Source organism: Dryas octopetala, chromosome 8 (genome assembly GCF_963921425.1).
Source record: "Dryas octopetala chromosome 8, drDryOcto1.1, whole genome shotgun sequence".
Taxonomy (NCBI): domain Eukaryota; kingdom Viridiplantae; phylum Streptophyta; class Magnoliopsida; order Rosales; family Rosaceae; genus Dryas; species Dryas octopetala.
The window spans coordinates 3,589,246-3,602,762 of record NC_141373.1 but is presented as its reverse complement, the minus strand read 5'-3'; the positions used below and the strand labels follow the sequence as shown (position 1 = coordinate 3,602,762).

General features: G+C 37.9%; 3 protein-coding genes across 5 annotated transcripts; 2 read left to right on the top strand and 1 right to left on the bottom strand.

Annotated features, from left to right (window-relative positions):
* Positions 1-263: 263 nt before the first annotated feature.
* LOC147276106 (Integrase-type DNA-binding superfamily protein) lies at positions 264-5,561 on the top strand. Of its 3 annotated transcripts, none has more exons than XM_086253353.1 (7): positions 264-523; positions 1,558-1,643; positions 1,872-1,990; positions 3,223-3,295; positions 3,865-4,045; positions 4,771-4,892; positions 4,979-5,561. In XM_086253353.1, exons 2-7 carry the CDS (start codon positions 1,601-1,603, stop codon positions 5,131-5,133), a joined length of 693 nt encoding a protein of 230 aa, XP_086109479.1. In that variant the 5' UTR covers positions 264-523; positions 1,558-1,600; the 3' UTR covers positions 5,134-5,561. The 3 variants fall into 3 exon arrangements, with proteins under 3 accessions (XP_086109479.1, XP_086109478.1, XP_086109480.1); XM_086253352.1 differs by having other exon boundaries at positions 265-523; positions 1,555-1,643; XM_086253354.1 differs by lacking the exon at positions 264-523 and adding an exon at positions 926-1,136 and having other exon boundaries at positions 1,555-1,643.
* Positions 5,562-7,313: 1,752 nt separating this feature from the next.
* On the top strand, positions 7,314-9,643 carry LOC147276105 (Mitochondrial import inner membrane translocase subunit Tim17/Tim22/Tim23 family protein). Its single transcript, XM_086255027.1, has 3 exons — positions 7,314-7,932; positions 8,067-8,171; positions 9,110-9,643. Exons 1-3 carry the CDS (start codon positions 7,728-7,730, stop codon positions 9,385-9,387), a joined length of 588 nt encoding a protein of 195 aa, XP_086111153.1. The 5' UTR covers positions 7,314-7,727; the 3' UTR covers positions 9,388-9,643.
* Positions 9,644-10,097: 454 nt separating this feature from the next.
* Positions 10,098-12,852, bottom strand: FHA2 (SMAD/FHA domain-containing protein). Its single transcript, XM_086254627.1, has 3 exons — positions 12,125-12,852; positions 11,076-11,233; positions 10,098-10,626 (listed from the first exon to the last, which is right to left on the bottom strand). Exons 1-3 carry the CDS (start codon positions 12,750-12,752, stop codon positions 10,417-10,419), a joined length of 996 nt encoding a protein of 331 aa, XP_086110753.1. The 5' UTR covers positions 12,753-12,852; the 3' UTR covers positions 10,098-10,416.
* Between the last annotated feature and the right edge of the window lie 665 nt (positions 12,853-13,517).

Sequence of the window (13,517 nt, the reverse complement as noted above, 5' to 3'; positions counted from 1 at the left end):
TTGGAGTTGAGTCTTATCTATGGGCGGAAACAACAAGAATGTTATGAACAAACAACACCATTAATCACCCAAAAGGGCCGAAACAGAAATCACCAGGGGTATTTTGGTCAACTTCCAGTATCTCAAGTACATCACTAACCGTGGTATTTGGCAAAGATTCAAAGGTAAAACTGGAATTTCAACCCAAACCAAAGTACACACAGAAAGCATACGTTCCCCTTTTCTATTATTCATCCGTCTCTATATCTTAAGAGACTTGTCTCTCTACAGTCTACACCTAAATACCACCACCAGTCCACCACCACCCTCTCTCTTAATAACACACAAAAATGGGAAATAAAAACAAAAGGTGGTAGATGCATGAGACACAAAACAGCATAGACTTTCTTTCCTATTTCACCACCTTCCCTTCCTTAAAAATCAATCCCAATCTCTATTTGTCTATTTGAGCCTCTGCCAGGGATTTTTACCAACTCCCTCTGTCTCTCCGCGGTCTCTACGCTGCCACAACCGCCACCTTTAGGTACAAACAGACGTCTTTCTCTTCCCAATGGCTTGTTTTTGTCTTTTGCTTTAATGGGGTGTCTCATTGTTGTTTTGTTTACTGAGTTTCTGGTCATGGGCATTTTGCGTTGATGAGTTTTAAGGCATAGAATTGTTCTTGTTCATTGTTGGCTTTGTGGGTTGGTCTTGATTTTTGTGTTCTGGCTTGTTTGAGAGTGTATTTGGAGTTTATTTTGAATTTTGGATGTGGGTTTGTTTTTACTAATAGCCATTCCATGAAAGGTGGTAGGTTGGTGGGGTTGACTTAAACTTTCCAAGGTCTTGACATTAGGAATTCTTATCAATTTAGGTGTTTTATTTTTATTTTTTTGGATTCTTTCGATTTTAATGCCATTCACAATTTCACATGATGGACGATTTGGTTTGCTATTTGCAACTTAAAGATGACTGCAAGTATTGTCACCTTGCACCAATTATAACAGTTTTGAGCGAAGAGATACCTAAATGAGAGATATTTCAGTCATGTCCTGGAAAAAATTTTGCTTGTCTCTACCGATTTTGTTATATTCTAATTCCATTTGGGACTATTTTAGGTTGTACAAGCCTAGTCACTTTAATCAAAGGCACACAAGGTATATATTGACAGCATAACTGCTCACAACCATAAATATTTCTAATTTCCAGTTCCTTATAGCTTTTGTTGAGGTGATTTTTGGTGGTAGCAATTGGAATCGGAAATATAGTTTTAGATCATGCAACCTCTTGGTAATCTTTTATCCTGCATATGAATTTAGTTGATGTATGGTGATAACAACATAGTTACTTGCATTAACGATGTCCTTTATAGTTACTCGCATTCTGTTTTGATTTTCCTTGTTCATATTTACATGTCTAGTGCTTGTATAATGCAATGAAATCTTTTAAATTAGTTTCAAATGTGTTAATAAACATGTATACTCTTTTAATGACAGCTTAATTGTTAAGTTGTTCCCTTTTGAAATTCAAATATATACTTACTTTATTATGATTGGTCTGTTTGTTTTATCCAAGGAGTAAAGTGAGCATTGTGCATCAATAATAAGGGTTGGAGTCAACCATGGTGAGCTTAAGAAGACGCCGACTCTTGGGACTATGCTCTGGTAAAAATTAGTTGATACAAGATAAAATTAACTGCTTTTGTTGAATGCACTTAGATCGTTCTTCTGCTCCTGGTATTTAGCATGCTTATTTAGTACAAGTTTTAAGTTGTGTTATTCTAACTGGTTGTGCTTTGAGATGAATTTGCAATTTTTATGACTAGGAATCTAATTCAATAGGTTCTCGTTTATGCTTAAAGATATTATTCACCAACTTGTACTTCTTTGCAGGGCCTGCTCCTGTTTTTGATCCTCAGTTTTGTGACAATGGAATTGCTCCTCAAACTACCCATACAAAACCTGTCAGTGTGCATCCTATACCTTCAAATGTTGTAGATCAGCCAGATGGGGTAAGAATGGGTTATTAGTCAGTCCATATTATTATATCACATGCATCTGATGGACTACTGTTTTCTTTTAAGTTTGTATTTGTAGTGTTCTTTTAAGTTTTTATTCTAGTGTTAAATTCACCTGTCAGGATTCTTAATTTTCCTTTTTTTGATGTTATATATATACACTATATGTTTTAGAAAGAAAAATATGAAGGATGATAAAGTCCATCCTGGTTTTGTCCAACTACAGATAAGGAAAAAAGAGAGAAGAAATAAGAAAACTTTTCTTTAGTTCAAAAGATTTTATAATTCTGCTAAAGACAGGATGCACATATATGCCCTTTTAGTGTGTCATGTGTAAGACTTTTTTTTTACTAAGTAGGCATAACGAGTGAAAATGAGCAAGAGTTGAGTAATTATTACAGTGCTCTTCTTATAAAAAAGTAATTATTACCGCATTCTAGGCTTGAGAAATCAATTTGGAAAGTGATTGCCAAATGTAACTTTAGTTTCATATATCTATTTGCATTGGCAACCATCTCATGCAACTCATGTCTAATGCATTGTCTTTAGTAATTGTAAAGGTAGTTATATTATAGCTGCATGTTAAAGTAAGCTGAGAGGGGGAACCTATGGCAACAAGATAAGGTGAAAATGATCATCATATAAAACCTAAAAATACCTTTTTCATTATAAAATTATTTCCTTTTGATGAATGAATAGGAACTTAATAGGAAAGAAAATTTCATTTGGATAATTGGATATCATGGCTTTTAATGAGTCAAAATCACTAAGCAGGTGACTCAGCAAACCATTTATGATGTTGGTGACTGCAGACCTGGTTTTGTGACCAAATATGCTCCTAATTCCTAGATTCTTGACCTAGAAGGTTAAACGGCAGAATGTTCTACTATTCTTTATTATGAATAATTTAATGCATCCAGAAAAAGAAAAAGAAAAACCAGAAGAAATTGAAAACTCTATTTTGGAATAACCAACTAGAGATTCTAGAGTTCTAGTCAATTATTTCTTGCTTTCTATGGTTAGTTTAACTGGCATGTAATACTCAGATATGATCAAAATATAAATTCTTCTTAAGCAACATCTTGTAAAACTCAGGTGCATAACAGCATAAGTTTCTGTGCTTTATTTATTTGTAAAATAGCTATTAAGACATGTATATTCCAAAATGTATCATTCCCAATGCTTCAACTTCTGTTATGTTTATCTGATGTTTTATTTATTACCAGAAAGTAGAACCTCGATCATCAACTGCATCTGGTTCTAGCTTATCAAAAGACCAACACGACCAACAAGATGCAGGTTAGTTGTTTCAACTACGTGTTATGTGTGTTTGAGTTATCTTGACCAATTGGATGTTCATTGATTGCTTCTACAAAGGGCAGTTAATATTTCTTGGTTTCCTGTTAAACTATTCTTCCTAATGATAGATTACATAGATTAGAATTCTGGATGTCTTGGAGGCACAGATGTGCGAATTCATCCTTTTGAAGTGTATATTTTATGTCTTTACATTCTGAAGCTGTCACAAAAAATTTCTTTTGTTTTTTGCTTTTATTTTCCCTAATTTCTTGGAGGAGCTGAGAGTCTAGGATTTTGCAGTTATTTCACCTTTTTGTATACCTTGCAAAGTTATGGGTTACACCTCCTCTTTGATGCTTTTAATCATATATTTAAATTCTATATATCAATTGAAAGAATCTTGTATTTATCTATGAATCCACAGACAAACATATTCTTGATAATGGAAATAATTCAAGTAATGTGTAAGTTTATCCTTTAGAAAAAGCTTTTGAGGTGCAATGTCAGTTTTGGAGTTTATGCTACTATTCCAGTTTGATCTTTTCTAATACATATTATGCTATTTGTAGGACCACCAATAAAACGCAGAAAGCGACATCGCAGAAAGCATTTTCTAAACCAAGAACCATGTCTAATGAGAGGTGTCTATTTTAAAAATATGAAATGGCAGGCAGCAATAAAAGTTGACAAGAAACAAATCCACTTGGGCACTGTTGGTTCCCAAGAAGAAGCTGCCCATTTGTATGACAGGTAGAGTTACATATTTGTCAATACGAGCAATTGCTATTGGATAAGGAATAGTAAGAATATGCAGTAGATCTATCACTTGTGCATAACATCTGATAATGACCTGGTCCTCCTCCTTTTCTGAGAGAACTTCTATCAGCTGACTTGACATAAGTTGGACAACCATAAACCATGCACAGGGATTGGCTACACAATCCTCTTTTGTCTACCCAGTACCTTATTTTAAATAGAGATTGGTCATCATGTTGTTACAAACAGTGTGAACTTAGATTCTTCGTTGCCTTCTACACTTTGAATTTCTACCAGCTCCAAATAAACAATTTTAGTCTTCATTGTTGCTTCACTGGTTTTTGTTGCCCGCATTCTTCAGACAGACAGGACCTCCATCAGATAGGACATGCCATCCACAATGTTCATTCAGTCAGTTTTCTGCTAGGCTTCTAATCCTTCTTTGTCTTTATTTCCTCCATCCTTTCTTTTGTCTTCTAATGGTTCTGTGTTTTCCTTTTTCCGTCATTGTTTTCTTTCTCTTTTCTCTGGTTTTTGTTATGTTAATCTAGACCTTATTGTTTATGCCCTTTCCAACGTGATATAGTGGTTGATGCCATTCCCCCAGCATGCAAAACATGAAACATGATAAGCCAAGTGGGAAAAGGGATGGTAATCATTATGTGTCAAATACTGCATTCGCTCATATAAACTTTGTTGTTTTTATTATTTGTATTCAGGGCGGCTTTCATGTGTGGGAGGGAACCAAATTTTGAGCTTCCTGAGGAGGAGAAGCAAGAACTCAGGCAATTCAAGTGGGATGATTTCTTGGCCATGACTCGCCAATCAATTACTAATAAAAGTACTTTCTCTCCTCTTGTCTTGTCTATCCCCCTCCGGCTTTACGTACCTCAGTTCTTAAATGGTTTACTTTTATAAAATATTCAGAACACAGGAGAAGGCCAGCGGAGGCAGAGTCACAAAAGAGGTCCGAGACTCCTCCATTGGAGAATGATGGTGACTGGGATGATGGCAAGGAAGGAGAAGGAGTAAATGGTCTCTCAGCTTCAGAAGATGTGGAGGAAGACCCATTAGCCTCTTGAAAATAATGGTTCATGCCTTCATGGGCAATGCTTAATCTCCAGCTTCTAACAGTTAAGTGCTACCTGATAGGCCTCCATTTTTTGGTTCATAAACGCCCATATTAGGGCAGACATGGTAGTTTTCATTATCTTTTGCTAGGGAAATGCCCAATAATTAGTTCCAGATTAGAACTTTTATAGTTGCCAATCGCCATAGGTCAAAGGAACCTTTGCAAGGCGATAATTCTATTTTTGCAGCGGAATCCTTTTAAGTTCTAATTTATTATATGCTGTCCAGGTTAATTTATTTATGATTTCCTTATAGTTGACCATATCCTAAATTTGTTGAGATGCTGATACAAATAACAGTGACTCTGAGTTTAGCAACATTTTTTCTGATATATTGGGGAATAGTCATCAGATAAGAAATATATGTTCCTTTAAGTTTCTCTTCTTCTCTTATTTTAGTGTTTCTTTATTTAAATAAGTGATCGCATGATAGCTTCTTTAAGTTAAACATTAGCAGAAGTTTCTTGTTGAAAAAAGGGGGTTACTTTTGTTAGTTTGACTTTTAAAGTGATTATTTAGAAGAAAAAAAAAAGAAAAAGAAAATAAGACATTGATCAACTTGATGTGTCTTGGAGCCTTGACAAATAAGGTGATAGAGGACAGTGTATTTAGTTGGGATGGTAACGAGGCGGGGGCGGGTGATGGACTGATGTCCATCATCCCCGTCCATTTTCCATTTATTTCTCCCTAAAAAGTAAAAGTCACTCAATTATGGGTGAATTAAGTTTAATGGAGAAGATTATTATCTATACTAATTAGTAACTAATATGAATTTGAAAAAAAAAAATAATTTTCTATGTTTGAATTAAAAAGAAGAGATACTAGATTAATTCAAACACACACATGTATGATATAATTATAATGGCCATAACACGATACTTTTTTCAAAGAGCTTGAATTAAAAGAAGAGATACTAGATTAATTCGAACACAACACACGTATGATATAATTACAACGGCTATGACATGAGTAGAGCACGAAGTGAGCCCAAATGCCCTAATTAAGTACAAGTGTACAACCTATTTACCATTCTTTTTTCTATTTTGTTTCTTTTAAAAAAACTTTTCAATATAGAATTTCATCTTTGGAAACAAAACAATACTAACTTTCTAACTAGTAGTTTTCTTCTCACAATTTTGAAGAATCGTCAAGTTCGTATTTCTTTTTCTCCAAATAAAGAAAATATAAGCAGAAAAAAACATTAGTTAAAAAATAAAATAAAAACAAGAGAAAACTTATTTATTACGGGTGATATGTGTGTGATATATGTCTCTCTCTCTTTCACCATGTGTTATGTCACCTGATGAGAGATATAAGTAATTAATGGACCTGGAGCCAGGCAAAATATACCAGACTTGTACCCAATTTTTAATCTCAACCCTTGATTCAAGTTTGATGGCTGAGATCTTGCCATATCAACAAATCCTCTTTTTTCATAAAATAATAGGCCAAAATAATATTGAAAAGATTTTTTTAAAAAAAAAAAAACCACCATCAGCCCACCGCACCACCCACTCCTCCGGCTCTCCCGACCACCCTCCCTAGTCCCTACCTCCTACCCTTTTTTTTCTCTCTCTTCTTTTCTCTCCCTCTGCACTCTCTTTCCTTCTCTCTCTCTTCCTTCCATATCGAAGTCCCGAAGTCCGACGCAGAGATGATGGTGCAGCGGTGGCTAGGGCTTCTTTCTTGTTGAAGTTCACCATCACACCATGCCCACAAAAATTCAAAACTTTGAGCAGCAAATTCTGGATATGATTCAAGAGGGAGAGTATGGGAAGAAATGGGTTTCAGACTTGGGGGCTTTGCTTACACCACCGTCATTATGCCGAGTGAGTTGAGAGAGAGAAGGGAAGATGGAAAAATGGGAGGTAGGGACTGTGGAGGGTGGTCGAGAGCGCAGACAAGGAGGGTGGTCCGATGGTGACGTGGAATGGGAGAGGAGGTGGGGAGGGTGGTCGGGAGGAAATGAGGGGAGGGAGGTGGCGGTGGGGTGGGTCTGGGCAGTGTACTGGTGTTTTTCTTTAAGTTTTTAATATTAATTTGGGGAAAATTAGTTTGGTGATGTGGCAACATCTCAACTATAGAAAAAAACTGAAAGGCTTGGATTAAAAGTCTGGTACCAGTCTGGTATATTTTGCTCGGCAGAGGATCAGGTCCGTAATTAATGTATAAACTGGTTAAATGAAATGAAAGTTTTACTCGTAACATGTAACTCGCCCATTTAGGGCACATCTTGAGGATGAGATGGGCTTCGGTGTGGGCCATGCCGTCAATGTACAAAGTACAAACGGGTCAAATTTTAATGGGCCGGCCTGTTTGACACCGAAAGTCAAGTTAGACTTATGGTTGGTATTCCGAATACCCGACCCACAAATCGATCCAACAGTGGCGCAACCGGATTCGACCTCATGGTTTGTAGTCTGCACCGCCACACCGCTTCCATCAACAAAAACGACTCCGAATATTTTGGGTTGAAGACTGAAGAAGTGAGAACTCAGGCGAAGCAAGAAAACGAGCAAAAGTAATTTTGATAGGTTTCGTTGTTTATGGCTTCGGACGATCCAAAAGCCGTAGAAGCAGAGGCTCCATCTTCGTCTTGGTGGAAGGAGCGCATCGTCTTCTCCACTCTCCTCGCAGGGGTTGCTGGCGGAGGAGCTGGGTTGCTCTCCAAGCATCGCAAAGTTGTAGGTCTCCCAACCATTTGTGCCACTTATGCTGCGAACTTCGCCATTGTCACAGCTTGTTATTGCGGTAATTTCGCTGTTTTCATTTCAAATTTCAATACCCATTTGGTTTGATTGACTGGTGTGTGTGAAAATGCCAAAGAGAGCTTATTATATGGGAATGAGTTGTTGTGTGATAATGGGTTTGTCTAATTTTAACAGGGGCTCGTGAGTATGTTAGAGTAACTCGAAAAACGGAACATGATGATCTGCTGAACTCTGCAATTGCGGGGTTTGGTACAGGTGCTATTCTTGGGCGCATTCAGGGTTAGTTCCTTGTCTGTCTGTCTGTCTGTCTCTCTCTGTCTCTCTGTCTCTCTGTCTCTCTGTCTCTCTCTCTCTCTCTCTCTCTCTCTCTCTCTCTCTCTCTCTCTCTCTCTCTCTCTCTCTCTCTCTCTCTGTGTTTGGAAACTAGACTGAGAAATTGGGTTTACTTTTCTGTAATCAGGTTGTGTATTCTTTTATGGGACTGGGACCAATGTGATATAGCCATATAGGTAGTAACTGAAATTGCATTGTAGCTTGGACTTGTGTTATTCATTTGCAGTGGGTTGGAGTGTCTATATGATCTAACCCAACCTAATATGGGAGGGCAGTAGTAATATGTTTTGGCTATTGGGAATGAGTTCTTTGGCCTGTAAAAGAATCATGAATATAATTTTTTGGTTTCTATTAAGAAATGTGTGCCCAGTTGCTGAACTCTGAGTTATACAGTCTTGCTTAGAGGAACTGGAAAATTACCTGATTCCAATGACGCTCAAATATAGCTTAGCTGGGACTTAGTTCTAGGTGTAGAAAGAATTCATCCACTGCTATCTTTGAGCAGGACATCACTAACTAAGAGACAGGTTAAAGGCTTTAAGCTCTTAAGTTCTGGGTGGGGGCTAACTCTAGTGATAGAGCACTTATTCCACACCCACCACAAAGTTCGACTCTTGCCCTTCCTCTCTTAGGTCTTAGATTAGGCCTCCTTTAAAACCAAAAGAAAAAATTTATTCGGTTATGATATGTGAGCTCTGTTCAACTCAACTAAGTCCCAGAGTCCTTAAACCACAAACTTCTTGACACAAACTGTGTCTCTAAAACTGGTATTTGCTAGTAGGAAAAGGGTTATATGTGTTAATTGTATCCTCTAATGTTCATAGTAGTTTGAAATCCTTCCTCCTCCCTCCTGTAGTTAAATTGTTTTGTTCATTGGTGTGTAGGTGGTCGAATTGGTGCTGTCCGCTACTCAATCATCTTTTCTGCTGTTGGGGCAACAGTGGATTATGCTACAATTAAACTACGACCTGTCTTAAAGAGCTACAAAGAATCTATGGTTGGGAGTAATGGCGATTCACAGAAGAATGCTGGTTGGCTGAAATTGCCTGATTGGTCTCCGATCAAAGTACTTGATGAAGAAGCCCTTGCTGCAAAACAGGCTCGTGAAAAACAGATGTATGCACAGGGGACACTTGGTAAACTAAGCAAAGAAGAGTCCTAAAGTTCTGTTACACGTATCTTACATTTTTATGTATGTCAATAATAATGTTTCTAGGGAATGCTTGAAACGTTTGTCAGTTTTGGTTGCCTTGTGTTTGTGTCACTGTTTATCTCCCATTTTGGAGATGAATTTGTACCTTTTACTCCTATTTACTAGGTAAGGTCTTTGCGAATAGCTAAAAGAAGATAAAAATATGCAAGGAGATTATTGACTTTTGGATTCACATTCACAATCAAACATTAATTAAATTTCCTCATTTCTTTGCAAAATCTTGCTTTCTCTACTATGGATGTCTCTTCGCTCAACTTCAACCTACTATGATAAAAATAATAATAATAATAATAATAAATAAAATAAAAACTTACTCCGATACCACAACAATGTTTTTGCAACTCTTTATAGAAACAAGGAAAATTTTGGCAGATACTTCCTTAAGATTTTACTTTGACCAATTTGCTTCCCTTCTTCTATCAGGCTTCCATTGGTTATCAAAATTTTCTTTGAAGTGGATGGTTCATTTTATTTTATACGTCCTATATTACTATCACTCAATCCCCATTTCTTGTGTTTTATCAGACCAAGAAAAAACCTGGATAACCATATTATTAATTGTAACATCATTTAAAATTGACAATCATATACTTAACAATCTACCCAGAAAGGATCCATGGAAATAGGACTGGATTCAAACAAATTGAGAGTGATGATAATTTCAAATAATAAAAAAAACAACAAAATGATATACGGCTAAGGGCTGATGTTGCATACATGAGTCATTAATAGAAAGAAAAAACCAATTTGGTCCAGGGGATAAATAGTACTATCATGTACAGAAAATGTCATTGCAAAATAGTCCATATCATTGCTAATCGTTTTACATGTACCCAACCAGGGATCCCATAGCTCATATTGCTGCTTGACAACAACTCACAACAATTGTACAAATCCCGGCAATCTGCAACCCACTTTCCGGAGAACCACATTGTAAATGATCAGCATCAAGGAAGGTCACAATGATGTCTTGTAATTTTATGAAAGCAGAGAGACGAGAGAAACGAATTCCAGTGTTACCCGGCCCTTGGACCTAGTGTTGATGACAAAGTGTTCTGGGTATTTTCTTAGCAACATAAGCAAGCCGTACCATGGTTTCCCTTTTGACTCAGGACCAGGCCAGTCCTCAGAAGTGAGATACCTCCTCACTCGAGTGTGATGCCAAACGCTACTATACTGCTCCAACAACTGAACAAGAGTGATATGGGAGTAAGACAGAAATCCAGGGTTCAAACATCATAGATATAGTAAAAAAAAAAAACCAGAATTCACTTCACGGATTATATACATGAAAAGCAAAAACCCCAAAAAAGTGCCAGTCAAACACCATTAGGAGACAAAATTATGATTTGTACTTGGAGAACAATAACTAATGATGCTGCACATCGCAGATGACTACAAAAAACTGTAGCATCCATCACAGTCTTCACAGATGAGACTAAGTAGTGGAAATAGCTGATGCAATCTACAAATGATCATCACCAAACAAAAGAAAAAAGTACAGTTGCTTTTCTGACCTACCCTGGAATGGATATTGAAGGAAGGGTGCAGTTGGAAAATAGATGAAAGAGGAGCGTTGAAGGTTATCAACTTATCATTAACAAATATTTTGTCCAAGAGAATATGTCAAGACTAACCTCAGCATGAAGTTTCTCCATAGGCATCCATTCTCCAGGACCACAAAGATCAGAGAGCACAATAGCAACAGATGACACCACATCCTTTTCCTCCAAATGAAGAAGTTGCTGATTGTCAGTGTCTCGATCAACCCTTGATCTTCCATCTCCCTTTTTCTCTGCAGAAGTTGAAGATAAAATTAACGAACACAACAATAGTTACAACTTAATAGTTTAAAATAAATACGCATGTCCTATTCTGATTAAAATTCTTAAGAAGAAAAAGGAAAGAATTCTCAATGCGGGTGTGTGAAAATTGGGGAAGATACAACTTCAGTGTCACCAATGTTCAACATTGATGGGATGAACCCTATCAATTTACCATAGCATCTTAAGTTAGAGGTCCAACCACAATGAAAGAACACCAGCTCATGAATTCCTAGTGAAGAATCAGTGTCATGTATTCATGGACACATAGCGCAGCCCAGTCTACTTGGAAGGACACCATTAACATTAATATTAACAAGACAGGCAAAGATTCTACAGGTGAAGCTTTGAGCTAACGATGGCTTTCAATCTATTGGTTTGGCCTAGTTCCACTGAAGAAATGAAAAACTAGTTCTTAACCATTGGAGGTGTAAGTTGTTTGATTATCTAACACAAGTATAAACTGATTACATACAAAACATAAAATAGCTCATGTTGACAACATAAACAAAATCAGAGAAGAGCCATCAACAACTAAAACGAGTACTGCTACAAAGGTTCGAATGCAAAAACAGTAGAACAATTCATCTCATAACCCCTTTCTACAAGAAGGCTACCAATTGAACAAAAATTCAAGCAGAAATGGGCATGAATGTAAAGTGGCTAAACTCAAGACTGAACCTAACAAGCAATGGGAAACACTTGACAATGCCAGCAATGGTTGATCAATCCAATCAATCAAAATGAGTCCTATCATATGATTCAACAAAAACAACTCTTTTCACAATTCAATTGCCAAATTAACATCAAGCCCATCAATTTATCAAACTCTAGAGAAGAGAAAGCTAGACAGAAGCACTAACCCAAAGCCTTGGTGCCCGATCCAGAACCCGACCCGCCACCATACCCAAAACCATCATACCCTTCCCTCCTCATCTTCTTCCCACTACCACTACCACCACCAACATCATCCTCATCCTCATACTCCTCCTCATAAAACTCCCTCCCCCTACCCTTCTTCCCCACCGACCCGCCCGCCGCCCCACCCGAATGGTACCCGTAATGGGCCGGCACCACCGGGCCTCCCGAAACCGCCACCGCCGCGGACCCGTAATGCCTGGGCCCAAGAGGCCCACCCAGAATGCTCCTCACGGGCAACAAGAAGTAGAATTCCTTGTCCCCAATCTGGAGCAGGTCCTGCGAGTCGAGCTTCACGGGCGGGTTCCCGGGTAAATGGAGCACGCCCTCGACGAGGCACCCGTTCTTGCCGAGCACCTCCAGCGCGAAACGGCGCCGTGCGAAGTCGTAGAAGATGCGCGCGTGGTGGCGCGAGATGTTCATCCCGCCGCCGAGGCTCGAGAGGTCGACGTCCACCGTCGATTTCTTGGAGTTCCGGCCGAGGATTATTGAGTAGGTCTGCATGTAGTACTCGAAGTCCTCTCCCTGAAGCTTCGCGAACCCGGCCTCCACATCGCTGCTGCTCGTCGCCATTGTCACACAAATTTCGCAGAGGATCGAAGAAAAAATTGGAAAATGCCCAATTGGACCACAGGGTGGGCATTTTAACAGTGCACGGTCAAAAAATCGCGTTAAAAAAAAAAAAATCAATACCGTCAAAAAAACCGAACCGCATCGGTTCTCTCCGGTTTCGATTTTGATTCTACACCTTATTTAACTGCACCGAATTGAACTGCACTGCATATTTATAAAAAATATATTTTTTATATTTTTATACATATATATACACCGAGGGCCCTTCCAATAAGAGATCCCTTATTTAGTGTTAAATAAGGGATCATCCTGTGTGGCCCACACGGGTCGTTTTGTGTTAATCTGAACCGTCCATTTTTTACATCTCCATTGATAGATCATCTTTGCAAAAAATCAGCCAAATCGGAAATCGTTTACCCATTTGTTTAAGCGGTCAAAGTTTAAAACAAATGGACGAACAATAATTCCTCTATAAACACCTAAACTTTGACCGCTTAATCGAACGGGTAAACGATTTCTGATTTAGCTGATTTCTTGCAGGGATGATATATCAATGGAGATGTAAAAAATTGACGGTTCGGATTAACACAAAACGACTCGTGTGGGCCCCACAAGGTGATCCCTCATTTAACACTAAATGAGGGATTCTTTATTGGAAGGGCCCTATATATACACCATTTTATATATATTTTTATATATATTTATGTCATTTTTATATACTTTTTTTACACATTTTTATACATTTTAGACCCTAAATCCTAAATT

Excerpts from the sequence above, each read along its gene's own strand:
- LOC147276106 (XM_086253353.1), top strand. The coding sequence starts at position 1,601 with ATGGTGAGCTTAAGAAGACGCCGACTCTTGGGACTATGCTCTG. Across the intron at positions 1,991-3,222 it reads TTGTAGATCAGCCAGATGGG|AAAGTAGAACCTCGATCATC; the intron begins GTAAGAATGGGT and ends ATTTATTACCAG. Across the intron at positions 4,893-4,978 it reads CCAATCAATTACTAATAAAA|AACACAGGAGAAGGCCAGCG; the intron begins GTACTTTCTCTC and ends TAAAATATTCAG.
- FHA2 (XM_086254627.1), bottom strand. The coding sequence starts at position 12,752 with ATGGCGACGAGCAGCAGCGATGTGGAGGCCGGGTTCGCGAAGCTTCAG. Across the intron at positions 11,234-12,124 it reads ATCGGGCACCAAGGCTTTGG|AGAAAAAGGGAGATGGAAGA; the intron begins GTTAGTGCTTCT and ends CAACTTCTGCAG. Across the intron at positions 10,627-11,075 it reads TGGAGAAACTTCATGCTGAG|TTGTTGGAGCAGTATAGTAG; the intron begins GTTAGTCTTGAC and ends ACTCTTGTTCAG.
- LOC147276105 (XM_086255027.1), top strand. The coding sequence starts at position 7,728 with ATGGCTTCGGACGATCCAAAAGCCGTAGAAGCAGAGGCTCCATCTTCG. Across the intron at positions 7,933-8,066 it reads TGTCACAGCTTGTTATTGCG|GGGCTCGTGAGTATGTTAGA; the intron begins GTAATTTCGCTG and ends TAATTTTAACAG. Across the intron at positions 8,172-9,109 it reads TATTCTTGGGCGCATTCAGG|GTGGTCGAATTGGTGCTGTC; the intron begins GTTAGTTCCTTG and ends ATTGGTGTGTAG.